This window comes from Gavialis gangeticus, unplaced genomic scaffold, assembly GCF_001723915.1.
Source record: "Gavialis gangeticus isolate Ggan-Ray unplaced genomic scaffold, GavGan_comp1, whole genome shotgun sequence".
NCBI lineage: Eukaryota > Metazoa > Chordata > Crocodylia > Gavialidae > Gavialis > Gavialis gangeticus.
Genome location: NW_017728993.1, coordinates 7,821,847 through 7,842,673, shown reverse-complemented (window position 1 = coordinate 7,842,673; position 20,827 = coordinate 7,821,847). Strand labels below are relative to the sequence as shown.

Genomic DNA, 20,827 nt, shown 5'->3' with positions numbered 1-20,827 from the left:
AAGAGAAGGCTGAGGGGGGATCTAGTAGCCTGTTATAAACTAGTCAGGGGGGATCGACAGGCATTGGGGGAGCCCCTGTTCCCCCGAGCACCACCAGGAGTGACCAGGAATAACGGTCACAAGCTGGCAGAGGGTAGATTTAGGCTAGGTATCAGGAGGCACTACTTCACGGTCAGGGCGGCTAGGGTCTGAAACCAACTTCCAAGAGAAGTGGTGCAGGCTCCTACCCTGGGGGTCTTTAAGAGGAAGTTAGATGTACACCTTGCTGGGGTCGTTTGACCCCAGTACTCTTTCCTGCCATGGCAGGGGGTTTGATTCGATCTACTCAAGTCCCTTCTGACCCTAGAAACTATGAAACTATGAAAAGAAACTCAAGTTAAGCAAACATACACAAGAGTTATTCTAAAAGGTCATTATTTAGCTGCAGAGTCCCGCATGCTGTGAACTGAAGACATATGTAAGCTAATTGTTTCCTAGTTAGCTTGGTTACTAGCAACAGTCTAACCATAGCTGCCCAGAGCTTGATACAGCCTGTGAAAGCTGCTTGAGAAGTAGGATAAAAATTACTGGGGATGCTAGCCTGCACTGTGGTCCAGACTGGTACTGGTCTGTGAGGTAGCCAGTAGATTTCAAGCTCGATTTCAAGACATTAGGGGCTGGAAGGGACTTCATGAGGTCATCAGGTCCAGCCCCCTGCCCAAGGGACAGGAAGTCAACTGGGGTCAGATCCACCCAGCAAGATAAGCATCCAAGCATTTCTTAAACATATCCAGAGTAGGTGCTCGCACCACTTCTGGGTGGAGGAGTCTATTCCAGACTCTGGAGGCTCGGATAGTAAACAAGTTTTTCCTTATGTCCAGCGTAAAATGGTCTTACAGCAGTTTGTGACCATTAGATCTTGTTTTCCCTTGGGGTGACCTGGTGAACAGATGTTCTCCCAGTTCCTCATGTACACCCCTTATATACTTATAGGCAGACACCAAGTCACCCCTGAGCCTTCGCTTCTCCAGGCTGAAGAGTCCCATGCCTCTCAGCCTCCCTCATCAGGCCTGGTCTCGTGACCTCTAATCATGTACGTGGCTCTCCTCTGAACTCTGTCAAGCTTCTCCACATCCTTTCTAAAGTGTGGAGCCCAGAACTGGATACAGTACTCCAGCTGAAGCCTCACCGAGGCCAAGTAAAGTGAGAGGATGACTTCTTGGGTCTTGCTTGAGATGCATTGGTAGATGCAAGCCAGAGTTTTATTTGCTTTGCTGGCTGCAGCATTGCATTGGTGGCTCATGATCATTTTGTCGTCATTCGTGACCCCCAAGTCTCTTTCAGTTGTGGTGCTAGTGAGTGTAGCACTGCCAAGCCTGTAAGTACAATGTGAGTTTTTCTCCTGAGGTGGAGCACCTTGCATTTCTCTGTGTTGAATGTCATCAAGTTTTGATCTGCCCAGCTTGCGAGCTGTCCAGGTCTGCCTGAATTGCCAGCCTATCCTCTAGAGTGACCGCACTTCCCCATAATTTGATGTCATTCGTGAACTTAGCCAGTCCGCTTCTGACACCCGAATCCAGATCAGTTATGACTATATTAAAAAGTACTGGTCTGAGTACTGAGCCCTGGGAGGGCTCCAGCACAGCCCCCGCAGCCCTCCTGGGGGTACAGGCAAGCCCCTGATCTGCATGCAGGATGACAGGAGCTGCATGCTGCTGCCTGGGGCCAGCGGCAACAGCGATCTTCCTGGCGCTGGGTGCGGGATGTGCCCAGCTCCAGTCTGTCATCTCACAGGCAGATCGGGGGCCTGCAGCCCCCAGAGGGCTCTGGCACAGCCTCCACAGCCCTCCTGGGGGTGTGGGCAAGCCCCCAATCTGCCTGCTGGATGAGCGGAGCCAGGTGCTGCTGGCTTGGACTGATGTCAGGAAGATTGCTGCTGCTGCTGGTCCCAGGTGCCAGCACCAGGCTCCTGTCATCCTGCACACAGATCAGAGGCCTGCTGGAGCCCCAGGAGGGCTACGGGGGCTGTGCTGGAGTCCTCTTGGGGGTGCATGCCCCCCATCTGCGTGTGATGACAGGAGCTGTGCACTGCCGCCTGGGGCCAGCAGCAGCAGCAATCTTCCCGGCATTGGGTGGGGGCTGCGCCCAACACCGGTCTGTCATCTGGCAGGCAGATTGGGGGTCTGCACCCCTCCCTAACCCTGCAGCCCTCCCTGGGGTGTGGGCGAGCCCCCAATCTGCCTGCCAGATGAGAGGAGCTGGGTGCTGGGTGCTGCTGGCTAGGACCAGCGCTGAAGCTGGTAAGCCTGGCTTTGAAACTCAAAACATTTTGAAACTTTTGAAACATTTTGAGTTTCCGTGTTTCATTTTGAAGCTGTTTCAAAGGCTTTTGTTTCATTTTGATGTCACTGTTTCAAGCTTGAAACACATTGAAATGGTTTCAAAACAAAATGACGGGCAAAGTTTTGCAGAGCCCTATGACATACCATCCTTCCCTGGAACCTATATAGAAAACCCTTAAATAATTGCAACCCATACTAGAAAAAGACCCAAGTCTTAAGGAGATCTTTCCAGAACCACCCATCCTAGCCTTTAAACAAGCACCAAACCTCGCTAACCTCATCACCAGAAACAAACTTCCTATGGCCAAAAGCACACCAAATGATCCAAACCATGCCAGGATAAGAAATGTACAACCTGCTCACACATCTCCAATACTCCTACAATAACTACACCCTGCAGCAGAACCAACATTAATCCTGGATCTTACACCTGCATCTCCAGGAATGTAATATATCTTATCCAATGCACTAAATGACCTGATGGGAAATATGTAGGAGAAACCAAACAACTGAGTACCAGAATGAATGCACACAGAAAATCTATCAAAGACAAGAATACCCAATTACCTATGGGGGTACATTTCTCACAAGAAAACTACTCTCTCTCCAATCTCTCAGTTCAAATCCTCAAAGGGAATTTATAAAACTCCTTTTGTAGACGAGCCTACAAACTTCACTCCATAAATCTACTGAATACAAAAAATCATGGACTAAATATAGACATTGGATTTATAGCACATTATAACCTGCCTGACATCTGATAACCCCAGGTAATGTGTCTGCATCTTACCAGCTACATTCCATTACCAGATCAACATTCCCCCTTTGCCCCAGAACCTACCAATCTTACCTCTATTCCCTCTGATCCTCACTGCCACTCATTTGCATTTTCACAGACCTGCATTTTGCATATTGGCTTCTATTCCACCATAGAGAGCACATAATACCAGCAGACTCTCCCTATGCCTGAAGGAGGGTGCTTCTGCACGAAAGCTTGCAAAAAAATCCAAATTTTCCAACTATTTAGTTGGTCTGATAAAAGCTATCACATTTACCCAAAGAACCTTCTCTGTCATTAGACTCAAGCCACCCCCTCAGAAAATGCCAGCTCTTAGCTTTCCTGGTTTTTTGGCTATAACAAACTAATGAAGCAATGCTTTTGGTGCAAGCAACTCAGAACACAACAGGCCGGAATTTTTTTGATACTGTGGAGTCCTATTTGAAATCTCTGGGTTTATCTTGTGAATCATGAATAAGTATTTCCACATCTAATAATGCTAATATGATGCAGCAGCCTATGGCACCCTGAAAAGGATCTCAGGGCATCCCAGCAGTTGAGAATCCCTGCTCTATCATATAGGCACCATACAAAAATAGAAGGAGAACCTTAGATGTGAAGATCTTATTAACTAATTTAAGACATGGTCTTATGTTGACCTGTAAACAGTTGGAGAAGAGGTGGGAAAATGTATAAGAGTAACAGTGAGGGGATCACACAATTACATCTGTGTGCACCTCAATGGTTTTGAGTCATTGAAAGCTGCTAATAAACCAAATGAATTCAGTAACTATAGCTAGTTCCTCTAGCCCAGTGGTGTCCAAAGTGGGGTGCACAAGACTATCCACTGGGGTGTGGGAAGAAAATATTAGAACTTCTATTTCTATTTATATAAATATACATATATTGGGGGTGCGTGCTCAAAAATTTTTTACTGATGGGGGTGCGCAATCAAAAAAGTTTGGAGACCACTACTCTAGCCTACAGCTGCTGTGTTGTGGAGTCTCTGAAACGTTGCTACTTTTTAAAGTTGCACAATCCTTTTCTTAATGCAGTGGATCAACATTCTGGGAAGCCTTGTATAGACTTCCTAGACGACCCTAACAAGTGGAATAGGAAATTAACGATGTGTGACATTTTACTTACTATCCAGGTAAGGAAATAATTTTGTTAATAACTTTTTGGAAATCTCATTTATCAAATAGGAATCTATTTTATTACAGGACTAATTTCAGACTTGCAGACTGCAATTGTAGATTATTTACCATTTTAAAATTAAAAATGCAAGCTGCTGGGTGACTTCAGAGGAAATGCAATCTGTAGATCACCCTTATTTGATACTGGTGTCACATCTGGCATCACATTAACTCTAATTAAGACAGATAGTTAAACAAATTACCATGATTTAAGCTGTTGCCAGTGCTAACTTCTAGATAGGTCAGTGGTTAGTTTCTGTGATCTTTTGGATTTATGCTGTTTTATCTGGGTAAGCGCTACTAGAGAAGTGTGTGCTGCCTGATTCTCTGTACTTTTAAAAATACTTTTAATATGCTGATAGCTTTACTTTCAAGTTCCTGAATTATCTCATAGGCAGAGTCTTCATCAGGAGTACTGGAATGGACCTTGAGGTTAGCAAGTAATTCAGCTTTATCATATAAGCTTTTATGTTTCAATTTTACATTTTTCCCCCGCAAGAAAAAAAATGATGTACATTTCTTCCTGGAATAAGTCCTACACCCTTTTTCATTATGTTCCTATCACTTTAAAAATTATTTGGTCCACTTTTCATAAATGAAAATGTCCCTTAGATATGTATAGAGAGACATGGACATCCTCATATTGATTATGAGTAAAACAAATGGCAGTTGCATATCATTTGTGGCTGTCTCTTGGGAATTATAAACAGTCTGAGGGGAAATAGGAAAAAGTGAGCATAGATTTTGATCAGAATTAAGAGCCTAGCCCTCATCTTTTTAAGTCACAAAACAACCATCCTTTGCTTTGAATTTAGCAAACCAGTATCATTATTGTCCATCTTGAAACAAGGAAACCAATCATTTGGATGGCTTGTACACTGAGATGGAAAGGTGCTTTACATTGTGTGTCTGTCTATATACAGGTGATGCTTTCTAATCCAGTGCTGGAAAATGCTGTGAATATGGAAGCAGCAGAAATGCTGAAAAATAACTTAGCATTGTATAGACAAATGGTTATCCAGTGTGTTAGAACCAGCCAACGCCTAGAAGGTAAGGCACTCTCTTGCTTTGTTACTATTCAGAAAGACATTCTTTAGCCCATAGGCATAGCTGGGTGGCCATGGCACACAGGACAGCAGCAGTGACTAGGCTGCCACTGCTGGTGGTGGCCCCAGGCTAGAAGTGACAGCTATTTTCACATCCCTCTTAAACCAGCACTTGGGGATGATGCCTGCCCCTCCCCTCCTTAATTACACTATGGCTTTAGCCAATACTGGGAATTTTATAGAATTTAAACAAAAAAACTCCTTGAGCAGTTTATTGTACTCTTGATAATCAATGTTGGTTGGTGTGTTTGGCAACTTAATTTCAACAAACACGCAACTGTGTCTGGAGCGTGAACACGCTGGCCAACATTGGAGGTGAAGGCAACAGTCATGTAAATGGCATCTTGTTAAATGAGACCTGGTGACATTTCCTTGCCAAGTAAATTCAGTGCTGTTGCAGGTCAAGCAGCTAGTAAAAGGGTGTAAGTTACAGCTGGCAGCTGGACAACTGGAAGTTCGGCTGTCTTTGCCTACATCATATGAACTGTTTGTCATGTAAAGCTTGATGAGAATAACGTTTAGAGCTCCATGATTAAACTAAACAATGATCAGCCTGCAAAAATGACTGCCTTGAGCAGGGGTGGCCAATCTGCAGCATGCGTGCCACAAGTGGCACCGGCAGCTTCTATGCGTGGCACACAGCAGATCAGGGAGGTAGACAGACATCACAGAGGTAGATAAGGCAGGAAGCAGAAAATAGAACAGGCAATCAGGCGGGCTACCCAGAGTAGGGAGCAGCGAGCAGAGTATAGGGCAGGGGAAGGGGATCAGAATGGCACCTGGGGAGGGTGTGGGATTAATTTGTGGCATGCCTGACAAAGGGGGTGCCCCCTTCTAGTCTAGAGGTTAAAAATAGCAGAAAAACTAATCTTAGTATGTTTTACAGTTCCTACTGTGCACAGGGTATGCAGAGGACATGAAAGGGTAGTAGCCATCACTGATTTTGCCCTTAATAAGCCAGACTTTCCAGCCCACTCCAAGTATTTGTGTCATTCAAGTACCTCATTCAATGCTGATGATAATGCAAAGAATATTCCCAAATTAGGGGAAACTCCCTGGTCTCTTAAAGCTATCTCAAGCATCTTCTGTGCCAGCTTCCTCCACATTCGTGGAAGACAGTGTAGCATGAAGGTGCACTGCTTTAACTAATGCCAGGGACAGGAAACGGTGCTTGTACCAACAAAAAATTAAACCCAACATCTCTATCCAAAAGCATATATAGCAGGTTGTTAAATGCATGAGTATTGCTCTGGGGGAAATATAAAATTGGATTCTTGTCTGATGTAACTCAGCATTGGACCACTAAAGTTAGTAGAAATTCACTGATTTATAACAGATAAGGATTTGGCTAATAAAGCTTTACAATACATGCTTTTCTCCTTTGCAGAACTTCTTAGAGCCAAGGATGATTCTATTTCTTCCCTGCAGTTTTATCCATCATCAGAAGCATCTTCTCTAGGCTGTATCAGGTAAAAGATTAGAGTGAGGAAAGTGGTAGGAGTGCCACTATTTCAGAAGGAGTAGCATCAGCTCCAGGTAATATTAGGAGCTGTGTCCTAAAGAGACCAATTATTTTCTTTCTTTTTTTTCCTGTTAGTGGATATTCCCAATTATTTCATTTCCTATGGAAACATTTGGCAAGCACCTTCTTTAACAGCTCTTGCCAATAACTCTTATTACTAAATGAAACAGGTTCTTTGCCTACAGGAGTATAGCCAGGAAATTTGTGATTGTTGAGCCAAGTGATATTTTCATTTGAACTAATCAATGACATGTATTCCAGGCCATACATACTTTAAGGTCATTTATTATGTTAATGACTAGTATAAGAAAACCAATGCATTCTTTCTAGAATATACTAGATCATTTTTATGATGTCTTTATTTCTATAGTGCGATAGCTGTGCATGGCATCACTACTGAAATATTTCTGCAGCCGAGTTACAGACTAACAGATGGGGTCAGATTCTCTTCCAGCTAACGCCCCTTTGCATCACTGCGGAATCTGGCTGTCTCTGTCCTGCTGTGAATTCCCGTAGCGGAGTGAGGGAGTTCTTAGCTGCTATCAACCTTGTTTTGTGGGCTCCTATGTCATCCTGTTTCTAGGCACAGTCATTTGAGTGTAAAATTCTGGCCCTATTGAAGTTAAAGGCAAACTTTCCTGGGGCTAGGATTTTCTCCCCTCCTTCCCCCCATATTTTGCCATGAACTTTGCTAGATACAGAAATAGTACCATTAAAAAAGGATGTATCAGAATGTCATCAAAATATTATGGATTCAGTCCTGCCTCCTTTGCATTCCCAAGTAGTCCACTGACTTCAGCAAAACTTTGACTATGGGGCAGAAGAAATAAAGTCTGGAGATCCATAAAAGAATCATTTCCTTTTATGGCTACAGCTTTAAATGTTAGTAAAAGCAAAGAGCCTCTGGCAAGCAGGTCTTGAGATTTGACAGGACTGCAAAGGTGAAGGGGAGAAGGAACATCAAGCAGATCAACATGACGGTTGCTGAAGGGTCCGTGTTTTGTCAGGAGCTAGTGGCCTTCCTCTCATTGTTACCTCCCAAAAGACCCAAGGGAGCCTGGGGATCAGAGATGTTTTATATATACATATAGCCATCTTGTGTTTGGTCTTTTATAGGATGATTTAGAATGAAGTTAGCTCACTTGTTTTGCTTACAGCTCAATCCCAAAAGAATTAATATTTTACTGAAGCAAGAATACCAAGCAGGAAACGATGCAGAATATGAGGAGGGGGTCAAGCAGGGAAAAATTAGCAGGGTGCAGGTGCAGCAGGTAGACAAAAGCATCATGCAAGCTTGCTGAGCTTCTTCTGTGGACCTCGAAGGAGGAGGTCGTTGTTAATGTCTCCCCTGCTCTCTGCAAGATCTGAAATCTGCTCTCTATATATTCCAAATGCAAACATCATCAGGCAGGATTTTCACAAGTAGTCGGGACCGGCCTAATTCTCCTCCTGCTGATACCAGTAGTAACCTTCTGGCCCCATATGTAACTTCAGGGAGGGCAGGGCCTACGCTGAGGGCTTTTGAAAACTATAACTTACCGTTCATCAGTGCCCAGGATGTGAAACCTTGGCTCAGAACCGATTGAGTCAGCTGGTGTTAGGGAACCAAACTACCCTACCCCAAAAAGCTTACAGTGCATGTAAAATCCTGCCTCTACTGTTCCAATGATCATTTGCTTAGCTACTAAACAACCTTGTACATCATTGCTTAAAAGGGTAACAGCCAAACAAACAAAGGATGCAGTTGAAAAAGCCAAACATTGAACAAAATGTTGACTGTTAAATACAATGTTGAAACTGCCCACTTCCTGATTTTTTGGCCCTTTCCTGCAGTGAATTGGCCCATTATAGAGGTCTGGGCCTAACTGCACCGTGACAGACCCACCCCTGTTGAAAGGTCCTGTGATATCCTGAGGCGAGCCTAGTGCTTATTCAATTTTTTTTTTAAAGGTCACAAAGAGCTCCATTGAAGGAGAACAGGGGGAGGAGTGGAGCTGCAAGGAGCTTTCTCTTTGAAGCCTCAGCCTTTGGCCTGAGGGACCTGCCTGTGGCAAATCAGACCCATGAGGGGCTCCAGAAAGCATGACATCTACACCACATCCTTGCCATTTCTGGGAGCATACACTCCCAAGAGTACCCTCCCCACCCACTCCTGCTCCCAGGGCATTCCCTGTCGCCCCTCTTGAGCATGCTGGAGGCTGAAACTTCATGAACAGTTGCAGAGAGAGGCCACAACTATTCTCACATCTGCTTTTCTGTTTGGCACCTGTGTGCTCAGGAGGTCATGTCCCCTGACAAAGGCAGAGATGTGGTGTTGACAAGTCCTGTACAAGAAGAGAGCTGAGCACAGGAGACATGGAAGAGTCTTATGGTTTTGAGTTTGTTTGGACTTCAATACCTTTGTGGTGGTGTTACTAAAGGGTTGATAACTGACTCCACTGGAAAGCTAAGTAACCTCAGCAGCTAAAGATGCTGAAAGCTGTGTGAATTGTTGAACACCCAAGATGAAACCAAAGCAGGGTGTCTGCAGTAGTGCATCATGCAACAAGGAGGCAAGCTCAGAGACTGTGCCCTCCTAGAAGCTCTTACAGTCTCCTCAAAATACCTCAAGGGAGACTTCTGCAGGTGAAACTTAGTATGAGTGACTATTGGCTGAACACATGTGCATCTATGGAGGTGGGACTGGCAACCTGTTTCTGAGGCCCCTCTACACATTACAGGTATCACACAATTACCTGGTTAATTGCACAATTACCTGAAGACCAGCTACATGTGCAAATTAGCTATCACATGATAAAAAACTCCAACCAGCTATAAAGTTAGACATCGAAAATGTGTACTAACTTTAGAGCTGGTTGCTGTCAAGTTTTCATTTGCACGTGTAGCAAGGTCTCCCCTGTGGCCTGGAGCCCCATCAGTTGGCTGGGCTCCAAGCTGCAGGGCTGTACCATGCCCAGTGTGAAAACCCCGAGCCCTGAGGATTGCAGCTGCTGTGATCCCCAAGGTAAGAGGGGGATGTGGGAAACCCCCAACCCACAAGAGGCTCTCAGTCCTGCTCCTCACCCACAGCAAGGACCAAGAGCCCTCCTCCCTCCCTTCCCCCCCCCAAATGAAAGGGCTCCCAATCCAGGCTGCACCTCACATGTAGCCGGGACTGAGAGCCCCACAAGTAGCAGGGCTTAATTCCTGTCTGCACCTCGCGCATAGCCAGGATCCAGTTCTTGGATCAAGCTCCCCCTGCACTGACAATATAGTTTCATAGTTTCATAGATTTAGGGTCGGAAGGGACCTAGTAGATCTTCTAGCCCGACCCCCCGCCAGGGCGGGAGAACAACAAAACCCCAAAACAAAAACGGGACTCAAATGAGTCCAGCCAGGTAGGCATCCAGCCTCTTCTTAAAGACCCCCAGGGTAGGGGCCAGCACCACTTCCCTTGGAAGTTGGTTCCAGCTCCTAGCCGCCCTAACTGTGAAGTAGTTTTTGCGGATGTCCAATCTATACCTCCTCTCCATCAACTTGTGCCCATTACTCCTTGTTATGCCAGCGGGCGCTAGGGGAAACAGCGTCTCCCCCAAACCCTTCTGGTCCCCCCTAGTGAGTCTATAGACGGTCACCAGGTCCCCCCTCAGCCTTCTCTTGTGGAGGCTGAATAGGTTCAGGTCCCGCAGTCTCTCACTGTAGAGTCTGCCCTGTTGTCCCTGGATCATGCGGGTGGCCCTCCTCTGGACCCTCTCCATGTTGTCCACATCCCTCTTGAAATGGGGCGCACAGAACTGGACACAATACTCCAGCTGTGGCCTGACCAGCGTCGTGTAGAGGGGGAGGATCACCTCCTTGGCTCTACTCGAGATGCACCTGTGGATGCACGACAAGGTCCGGTTAGCCCTGCCAACCATGACCTCGCATTGTCGGCCCATGTTCATCTTGGAGTCAATAATGACTCCAAGATCTCTTTCTGCCTCCGTGCTCTCGAGTAGGGAGTTCCCCATTGTGTAAGTGTGCTGCTGGTTCCTACTGCCCAAGTGCAGCACCCTGCACTTGTCCGTATTGAAACGCATCCTGTTCCTGTTAGCCCACCCCTGTAACCTATCCAGATCCTTCTGCAATCTCTCCCTCCCTGCTAGCGTGCTCACCTCCCCCCAAATTTTGGTGTCATCAGCGAATTTAAACAGGTTACTTTCCACCCCATCATCTAGATCGCTGATGAAGAAATTGAACAGCGCAGGCCCCAGGACCGAGCCCATATTAGATCCAATATGGTGTATTGGATCTAATGTGCAATCCCACAGTTGCAACTCCTGCCATGCGTGTGTAGCATGGCAAGAGGTGCAGTTGTACGGATCATGCATTAGATCCTATCACACTTTTACCTACATGTGTAGAGGGGGCCTGAGATAAACTGTTCATGAAGAAGTTACGTTTTTCCCTTTCAAAATTCTTCTTGTACTTTTTTGTGTATTTTCTTGCACTTCTGAAGCATCTGGGTCTTACTATTCTATGCTTTTCTTGTACTTGCGTTTGCGGGGAGATCTTGGGTAGGTTCTGACCTCCATTGAAGTCAGTGGCAAAGTCTCCATTACTTTCAAATGGGACAGGATTTCTGTTTTGAGGCTTAATCCTCAGTGTCACTGAGTGAGGTAGGACACTCTTGGGGTCAGCCAGCTGGAGCCTGAATAGGAGCCACAGGGTAAAACAGAGTACAGAATTTGGCCTACAGCCTGAATAAGCTAGACAGCAAAGCAAAAAACAGTAAACAGTGTGCTAGTTAAGGAACCACTTTGCTTCATTTGCATTGTTTGAATAATAATTTTGAAACTGAAAAACACATTCATGGAAAATGGTAAGTTGGGTCTCAAAATACTCTACTTTCTCAGTTACTGTTAGCCATTTTAAAAGAAATATATTCCTCCCCTATTAACTGTTTGTTCCCTTAAGCAGAGCAGCTTTACAGACACTCAGTGGGCACATCTACACATGTATATCAATTTGACAATAAACTCTGGTGTATATTGCGCCAGAATTTATTGCTCTCGGGTGCTGTGTTTGCATGTGTGCCTGGAACCGCAGCACAGCCACAGCGGGCTGCCCCTGCACTGAAGCACCCTCATGCCCCAGCCAGCCATGTCACATGTTTATTAAATTACTGCGGCCTAATAGGACCACATGTGTAGAAGCCAAGATGTTTACTGCAGAGCTAATTAGATAACTCCACAGTAAACGTCTCGGATAGATACGCCTGGTTCAGCTATGCTAACGCTTGGAAGAGGACGTGGGACAGAATATTAAGATAATTCAATTTTGTTGTCTTATAAATTGATAACAAGTTAACACAGGTAGAATGTATTTAAAATATGTCTATTGTTTGAACTGCTTGCACACGTGTGATCTTATTTCTCTTGTCATTTGAGCAGCCCTTGTGCAATCATTTAAATCCCTTTGAATTCATTCTGTTGTTATTGTGGAAGTTTATTCATGAAAATCTGTGTTAACTAACAAATTGTATAATTGCTAGAAACCCTTGTCTTGTTCTGCATTTATAGTTACAGAAGGATTACAAGCATTTCATTTGAAGATTACCACAGGACATGGTCTGGAATAGCCACATCAAAAGCAAAAGAATATTTTAAAGCTCCATGTAAGATGATATGCCTTCTTTAGTAAAATTAAACATAATGAGATAGATCCTGCTCTCATGCAGTTGTTACACTAGAGTAAGAATTTTGCCTTCAGTGGAGCTGCTGTGGATAGTGAGCTCAGAATCGCATCATCTACCTCAGGTGTCCAGAATTTAGGGCAGTAACTCAGTTGATTTAAATTGACATAATTCCAGTAACTTCAGTCTATCTAGACCAGTTTAAACTGGTTAAAGATCAAGTCCTTATTCTTCTTGTATTGTAATAGTGTGTACAAGCTGCAGTCATGGACTAAACTCAGTTACTCAAATGCTAGCCCATGAGCTAGATCTGGCCTGCAGAGTCGTGTCATCCAGTCCGTGGGGCTCTCCACAGGGCCAAAAATTTGGTGATGGGGGAGCAGTGGCAGCTAATTCTGGCACGCAGGATCTTATGTAGCCTGAAGATTGGCCTTCTGCCACTCATCTGGCCCATGGAGCCAAAAGGTTGAGTGCCACTGGACTCTATTGTACAAAGCATTGTAGAAACATGGCATAAAAAGATGGCCCTTTTCCCAAACAATTTACTATCTCTGTAGGTTCTTGTTGGAAGACATGGAAATCAAGATTGGTAGTAGACAGAAAATATATTAAGGAGTCATAAATGATAAATACAATCTAGGTATGATTAAGAAAAAAATTAACTGCAGACAGTATAATGGCCTTGGTTATAAAGTAACATCCCACCACTGCAGTCTACTGTAACTAAATTCCCAACAAAACTAGACATAAAGCAATTGTTTAATTGGACTTTAATGACTGTCACTTTGAGTATACAAGACGAGGATTATATCCATGTATTAATAGTATGTCAGATAATATCGTTTCAGTATTCCTTTTTGTCATGCACTTCAGTCACAATTCTTGTCTCATTTTATTCATGGTATTTTAAAAGTATGCATACAGTGCAGAAGCTCCAGTTATGCTCTCGGATATACTTGTATGCACTGAGACAATGCCAAGGACATCAGGAGAGTTACTTCAAAGTTATTCCTAGTAGCTGAGATCAGTCAGGGCCAGGACTCTAATTAGTAGTAATAGTAATATGCAGCTCTTAATGTGGCCCTGATCCTGCTTCCATTGAAGAAGATAGCAAGCTCCCGTTGTCTTTTATAGTGCAGGATTTTGCTAGAAATGAATGTAAGGGATGTATATGTTTGTAGCACTCAGATATTAAATATTACTTTGAGGAATATTGTGTTTGGCACATGTTGTATTCTAACTAATTTTCTGTAATTATGGCATTACAGTGTTTGAAGATCCAGTCTTCATGGGGAATTACTACAGCTGGAAGGAAAGAAATTTGATAGAAGCAGGCGGATGGGATGAGAATATGTAAGTGTTGTCAGTCCCTTGAGCTTAAATTGCTAAATGTCTGGACCTAGGTGCCGCTGCAACATTTGAACGTCTGTGAAAACTTCAGGCGGTCAGTACTTGTGCCCTGCAGCATGTTTCCAGACTGCTAATTGCTCGGCTACACTGAATCATGGATTTTGACTCTTAAAGCCAAACCTTCCCTCATATTCTATGGCTGCTTTGGAGGCAGAGTGGGAAGGGAGAGGTCCTAGGAACCTGAAGCAGGGCAGCATTTCCACCTAACGCTCAAGTGGACTCTAGCCATGGGCACCTTTTAAGTAGGTGCCCACTGCTCCCACAGGGGTAACAAAGCAGCCAAGTGGCCAAAGCAGTGGTGACTTCCCACTGCTGCTGTGCAGCTGGAGCAATTGTGTGGCTGAAGCAGCAGCTGGTATTTTTCTCTCCACCATCAAGTCAGCACGCAGGAAGCTATCCTGGTGGCCCCCTCCTAGTTATGGTACTGACTGCTCCTTTATGGAACAAAGACTAAGGGAGCCCAGAATGGAAATACCTGCCAGAATAGATAGAAGACTCGCTAGATGGCCAAGCACAGCTCAAGCTTATCAAGCCTGAACCTAAACTGGTCCAAACGTATGTGATCAGTGGAGTTACGCAGGTCTAGATCCGTGGGGGATCTGAATTAAGGCTCTTACATTTTTGAGGTGCCTACTTAAATTTTATCCCTAGTGCTTCTGTGACTGAATCCCTGCTTCCAAGCAAGGGAAAAAAATATAGGAATCTGAGATGCCAATATGCGTCCTTGTAATCTCATAGATCAAGCTAGGTTTTTTCACCTCTATTGCTGTTGACAGTTCATAACAGGCCAAAAAATGAGGAATCATTTTTATCCTTTGAATCCTGTTTGCCTTCAAAATCAATTGGAAGCAAAAGGACAGCTAATTACAGGTCAAGTTTGAAGCAGAGCTAATCCTGAACTCAAATTAAGAGTTTATTTTTCTTTCTGAAAAAAAACTGTAAAATAGAAGGTTAATTCTCCTTTGACACAACTTCCTTATTTCCTTTCACAGAACTCCTTTGTTTTATATGTTTCATAATTGCTTCATCATGTAGGGCCACAGCATCCTTCATGACCGGAGAAAATCTTCAAAAAACCCCCACATACTTGTCCTTTCCATTTTTAAAATTTTTTTTTGCATATTGCTCAAGCAATCTGGAGTCACGTCAGAAAACTGTCTTTGGTGTCAAGTTAAGCAAATTTTTATGTTAGTTTCATAGGAGCTGGAGAGGAAATTGCTACGTGGGTTTTTCTTGGAGGTGGAGAGGAACACAGTGGTGTGAAATAGCCACATCTCGCTGCCATCTGCTGGTGGGAAATAATACGCTTTTAGCAGATTTCTTTCTGCCTTCGAATTTCTGGGTTTGACTGATCAAAGACAGGTTCAGATGCATGGTACCAGGTTCAAACACAGTGTTGTTTCTCATTTGGTATTCTTTTCCCAATTGCCAACAGCTCAGAAACATGCTCATATTTTGAAACTCATTATCTATCCCTAACTTCCGGCATTGAGATAACGAGGAATGAAGCCAAGTCTGCAGCCTCAGTATAGTAGAACTTTAATTTTGGGTATATAATAAAGACAATGTGGAAATTATTAAAATTTTCTTAAAATGAAAGTTGAATTCCTGAAACAATATAAAACAATTTGCAGAACAGTTCGCTTTTGTACAATACACTTCACAAAAAAGCATTTCCAGCTGTTTACAGCTAACTAGTTTACATAGATTCACCAGCTACTGTAGTATATAAATAACCAGTATCAGGCCAAATTCTTCTCTTGGCAACACAAGTATATAAATCTGGTGCTAAGTATATAAATACTAACTTTTCTGAACCTGTGATTTAGAACAGAATGAGGATACTATCCTTAGGTATGATCAGGCAGTAGTGCAGAAAATACTGGTTGTTAACCAGAGAGACACATGAATATCCAGGAAACAAAATATAATTTATAACTGTAGTGAGGTTTATGAATCATAGGCCAGAAAGCAGAGACAGGTTTCGAAAGGCCATTTAAAATTGGATGTAATAAAAGAGGTAGAGGAGAATTTTTTGATGGTGGGGGAAGAAAATGCTTCCTACTGATGAGAGACAAAATGAAGGTGAACTGTTAGACATCTCCTGCATAGAGCATGTAGAATGGCTGGAGACCAAGTCTCAGAAGTTAGTCATTTTAATGTAAAAAATTCCTACCCATGAATTTAATAGGAATAAATAATGTTTTCCTGCCCACAGCTGTAGGCCCAGTTTCAGCTAAGTACTTAACCGTGTGTTATCAGTGCCCCTCGAAGTTTTACAAACACTATTTAATTCTGCTTCTCAGTTCCCAGTGTGTCAGATGAGTCCATTGCTTCCATTTTAATAGATAAAAAACAGAGGTTTTGTAAAACGCTAAGGCTTACTGGTGCATTTGTGTACCTATCTATGCTGCCGTGGTTTCAGTTCACCTAGACACAGTCAAACTAGTGTGTTGAATACTGCTACCAGTGTAGAAATAACAGCATGGAGCTCAGATTGGGCTCCAAAAACCTCCTGAGAAGCTGGGCAAATACCTGGGTGGTTAACCCATATGTATATATGAGCTGCTTCAGACCTGCAGGTTCATGTACTGCTAAGCCTGAGTGTGTCTACACAAGCTGCAAGCACAGGAGTGGCTGCTGTGGAGGTATGTTGTAACTTACTGGCCATGTCTATATGTGTGATTAATGCTCACAAATAAACTCCAGAGTTTACTCATGTACAGCACATGACATCCAGTCAGAGCAGCCCGCTGGCAGGGGACCCAGGTGTCAGCCTGCAGAAGGGCTGTCTTATAGGGCTGTATGAAATTTCAATGGCCATTTCATTTCAACACTGTTTCAACTTATTTCGAGGTCAAAACAGCAAAATCAAAACAAAGCATAGGCCATTGAAATAGCCTCGAAACAAAACAAGGCGAGTTGAAACGTTTTGAAAGTCAAAACATTTCTACCATAGTGCTGGGGATGGGAAGTCAGTCCAGCTGAGCTGCCTCCCTATCCCACATGCCAGATTGTGCCCAGGGCAGGGAGGCCACCCCGGGGCACGATCCAGCGTGGGGGAAGGAGAGACAGCCCAGCTGGGCTGACTTCCCATCCCCAGTGAAACATCAAAACAGCATCGAAACAGCCTTTCTGTTTCAATGAAACAGAACAGCTGTTTCAAATCGAAATGAAATTCGAAACAGAACGCTGTTCCATCGAACCTTCAAAACTCAAGTCGAAACAGAGCGGTGCCATTTTGCACAGCCCTACTGGCTAGGACAGCATCTACATATGTGCTCCTGCACATAAAAAAATTCTGCAGCCAGGTAGTATTTGTAAAATATAAGTTCTACCTTGCCGTAGAGTTTATTAGTTTTGTGCACCCTAATAGGGTGCACATGTAGATGCAGAGACATTCACTGCACAGTTAATTAGTTGACATCTCGTGTAGACGTGCCCACTCAGGAGCAGAACTCTTTTTCTTCTGGGTTGATGTCAGTCTACCTTGGGAACGCTCATTAAATTGATGTAACAAAAATGACCATGAAGTATACCATTACATATTTTGTCTAAAGTGTCTTAATTTTATTTTTCCTTCTCTGACAAAAAAAGCAATCCAGTCATGTGAGCTGAGCACTACTCTTTAAAACTGAATAACAATAGATTACTGAAGACAGAAAAGTATATAAAGCAGAATATATATGTTTGGACTCTTGCTTTCTGAAAACAGCTTTTATGAAAAAGTAAAAGCTTGTTTGCCACCTTGTGGCTAGAAAGAGAATGCGTTAAACATTCTTTTTATCAAATTGAACTTTCAGGCTTGTTTTTATCAAAGAAATTAAAAAACTAGGAATAGTCACCCATTCTGTATCCTTGCCAACTGCAAACAGATCCTGAATCTCTCAGAAGTTAATATACCAAGTGTTGTCTAAAAGCCAAGAGAAAGATAGGTTGATGTAAATACCTGTGTTTTAAAACATGTTGTGCTTTGAATATCTATAACTCTCTCTTGCAACCTTGGTTACATTTGAGCAGTGCAGACAGATAGTGGGGAGAAGTCCAAGAGTTTAACAAGAATAAACAAATCCTCCTCCAAGGGAATCTAGAATGAGAGAATAAATGATTTTTCAGAGTTGTCATTCACTCCTCTCATCTCTCCAGTGTTAATAAACCATTGTTTGGCCCCCCTTCAATCTAAGCATGATATGTTTAGAAAGACAAAAATAAAAATCAAAAGATTAATAGGTATGCTGTCATCTTAAAAATCATGCTTTGTCCTGGAAGCAAAACTGTTTCTGTGCTTGTATGACATGCAACATCTCAGATACCTAAAAGGCCTGGAATTCTCTCACTTTGGATCATTTTTAGAAGTTTGCTCTCTGGCCAGATGAGCGCAGCCGTGCGGTATGGGGTGCCGCAGACTGCACATTCAGTTGTTCTCTGCACTGCAAGGGAGCAGCACAGGGGGGTTCTTTGACCCCTGGATATCCAGGGGTCAAAAAAATCCCTGAGGAAAAAAACAGCAGAGCTGGGGCAGCGTGCACCGCTCAAAACCAGAGCCTGGCTGGCTGGAGCTGCACTGCACCCCAGGAGGACCACAAGTAAGGCTGCTGGGGCCAGCCCAGTGCTGGTCCCAGCCTCTCCTACCACCGCCAGAGTAAGCTGCCACACACCAGAGGGCACATGGCACAGATGTTCCCTGGGGACAAGTGGTGGCACAAGGTGCACCAGTGCAAGCTCTCCCTGGAGAAACAAACGTCCATGCACGAGTGGACGTGGCCTCTGTTTCCATTGTGCCTTTCTCTTGTCTTGAAACGGGCTTCAGGCTCAGGTCTGTAAAATGCTAACTCCTCTGGCCCCAATCCAGCAAAGGACTTAGGCATATGATTTACTCCAACCATGCGAATAATCCCGTTGATTTCCTCAGGATCACTCATGTGTTTTAAAGTTACACTGGTGCTTCAGTGATTTGCTAGGTGAAGGCCAGAGCATTTGGCACTGTAGAGGATACAGCCTGTAGTCACTGCCACTTCCAGATTCTTAGGTATTACAGCTTCCTAATAGAGCTGAATAGGAAGGGGCTTCCCACCACAGGAAGCTGTTTGTGGTTTCCTCAAATCTGCATTGGCATGAATCTGAGGTTTTTTTGCAAGGGGCGGGGGGGAGCAGGGACAGAGAGACACCCCCAGGAATAACCAGTAACCCAGTTCTCAGTGCATTTGTGAGAGATGTAGGAAGTCCCTACTCTGAATCAGGCACAGAAAGAATTTGAACCTGGTTGCCCCTAACCACAGGCTATAGGTTATTCTGGGCAATAACATAACTAGGGATGGGCAAGCAGGGAACCAGCCCCAACTGCTAATGTAGAAGGGGGCCACAATGGCAACTCCTGGAGAACCCATAGTACTGCTGCCACCACCATTTGCACTGCATTAAGCAGCAGCTGCATTGTCCCAATGTGAGGAGGTATATGCCCAATCCCATGTAACCCTTCCTGCTGTTTGGCACCTCCCCTTCTGGCTCCTTCTCCTGTCCAGTGCCTACCACCTTCCCTCTCCCCTCCTCTCCACCCAAAGCACCAAAATTTGTAATAGAAATTCTGTCCTTGTCAGAATAGTTACAGGTTTTTCCACGAAAAATTTAAGGTCCAATAAAAAACTTATTCCTAATCTGCTTCTTAGTGCTGTGCTGAGCAGGCACATGCTTACAGTTAAACACATGCTTAAGTATTCTCATTTCGGCACAATGAGATTTTTTAAAGACAAATTTATATTTGGAGCCAAGCCTAGATCAACAGTATCAAACTGATGCTCTGTCTGCTTACAGATATAAAACAATTATGTCTCAGCTCATCAGGAGGCAAAGGAAACAAAAAAATGAAAGACTGCTTAAGATGAGCAATGAGAAACAGGACAACTATCAACTCTGGCAAACAACAGGTACCCCAAAATGGAGCATTTCCATTGTGCCCATTTAAGGCTTGATTCTCCCCTTACATCCAGCAAAGTAAACTTGGAATAAATCCACTGTAACTTAAAATAGCATGAGTCTTTAATTGGACCTGTATAGAGTATGTGCACTCTGAAACCATAATGCTGTTTCCACCAAGGACAAAAATCCAATAGATGGCAGAAACTTTGGTGTGTCACTATAAATCCATTACACAGTCTCCAGAATTGTAGTATAATTGCATTTTCCATAGTGTAGAAAGAATCTGCCCCAAATTGTTCAATGGATTAGGTCCCTGCTGAGCAAAAAGTCTGTAGATTTGATTCTCCTTGCCAAGCTTTTTGAAAAGTGGGAGTAACATCACTGAGGGAGCAATGCTTCACCAAAATGAAGTGGTGGAAATGAGAGAATATGTCCTAGCTTTCTAGGTCCAGGGATAAGATAAAACCAGGTATTTGCCAGTATGTTTTAAAAAAGAAATACAGGCGCAGCCTCTTGACAATATGTTCAAGGAGGGCTGAAGCACAGTTGCAACATCTTGGTTTCAGATATTCACCCCCGCATGGGAGCACATTTAAAGGCTTACCAGAGTTTGTGAGATTTCCATGTAGTCATGTTCAGGATGATGTTTCTAATGTCTTCTGCGGTGACCCTCCACACTGTTTTGCAGACTAACACCTATGCCTCCACAACACACCCCTGTGAGGTAGACAGGTGGTAGGCAAAAATAACATCTTACTAGGTTTGCTTTGGTTTTGAGTGACCCATTGTCTAGTAAAATATTATTACAGATTTTAAAATTACAGCTTTTCTTACCTTGAATGTAAAACTTGAAGAGAAACACAACTCAAGTTGGGCTCTCTTATGAGAGAAATTCCACGATCATTGCCTAGGCCATGGCTGGGCA

At 43.8% G+C, this 20,827-nt stretch overlaps 1 protein-coding gene across 3 annotated transcripts in view; it reads left to right on the top strand.

The window, feature by feature from the left end:
* UBE2U (ubiquitin conjugating enzyme E2 U (putative)) overlaps positions 1 to 20,827 on the top strand; it is a 34,608-nt gene that overhangs the window by 5,122 nt on the left and 8,659 nt on the right. For all 3 annotated transcript variants that reach the window (XM_019528450.1, XM_019528451.1, XM_019528453.1), the window contains 6 exons: positions 4,155 to 4,252; positions 5,219 to 5,345; positions 6,789 to 6,870; positions 12,464 to 12,558; positions 13,845 to 13,929; positions 19,798 to 19,910. In XM_019528450.1, the coding sequence (XP_019383995.1) occupies positions 4,155 to 4,252; positions 5,219 to 5,345; positions 6,789 to 6,870; positions 12,464 to 12,558; positions 13,845 to 13,929; positions 19,798 to 19,910 (600 nt within the window). The remainder of the gene's footprint in view (positions 1 to 4,154; positions 4,253 to 5,218; positions 5,346 to 6,788; positions 6,871 to 12,463; positions 12,559 to 13,844; positions 13,930 to 19,797; positions 19,911 to 20,827) is intronic.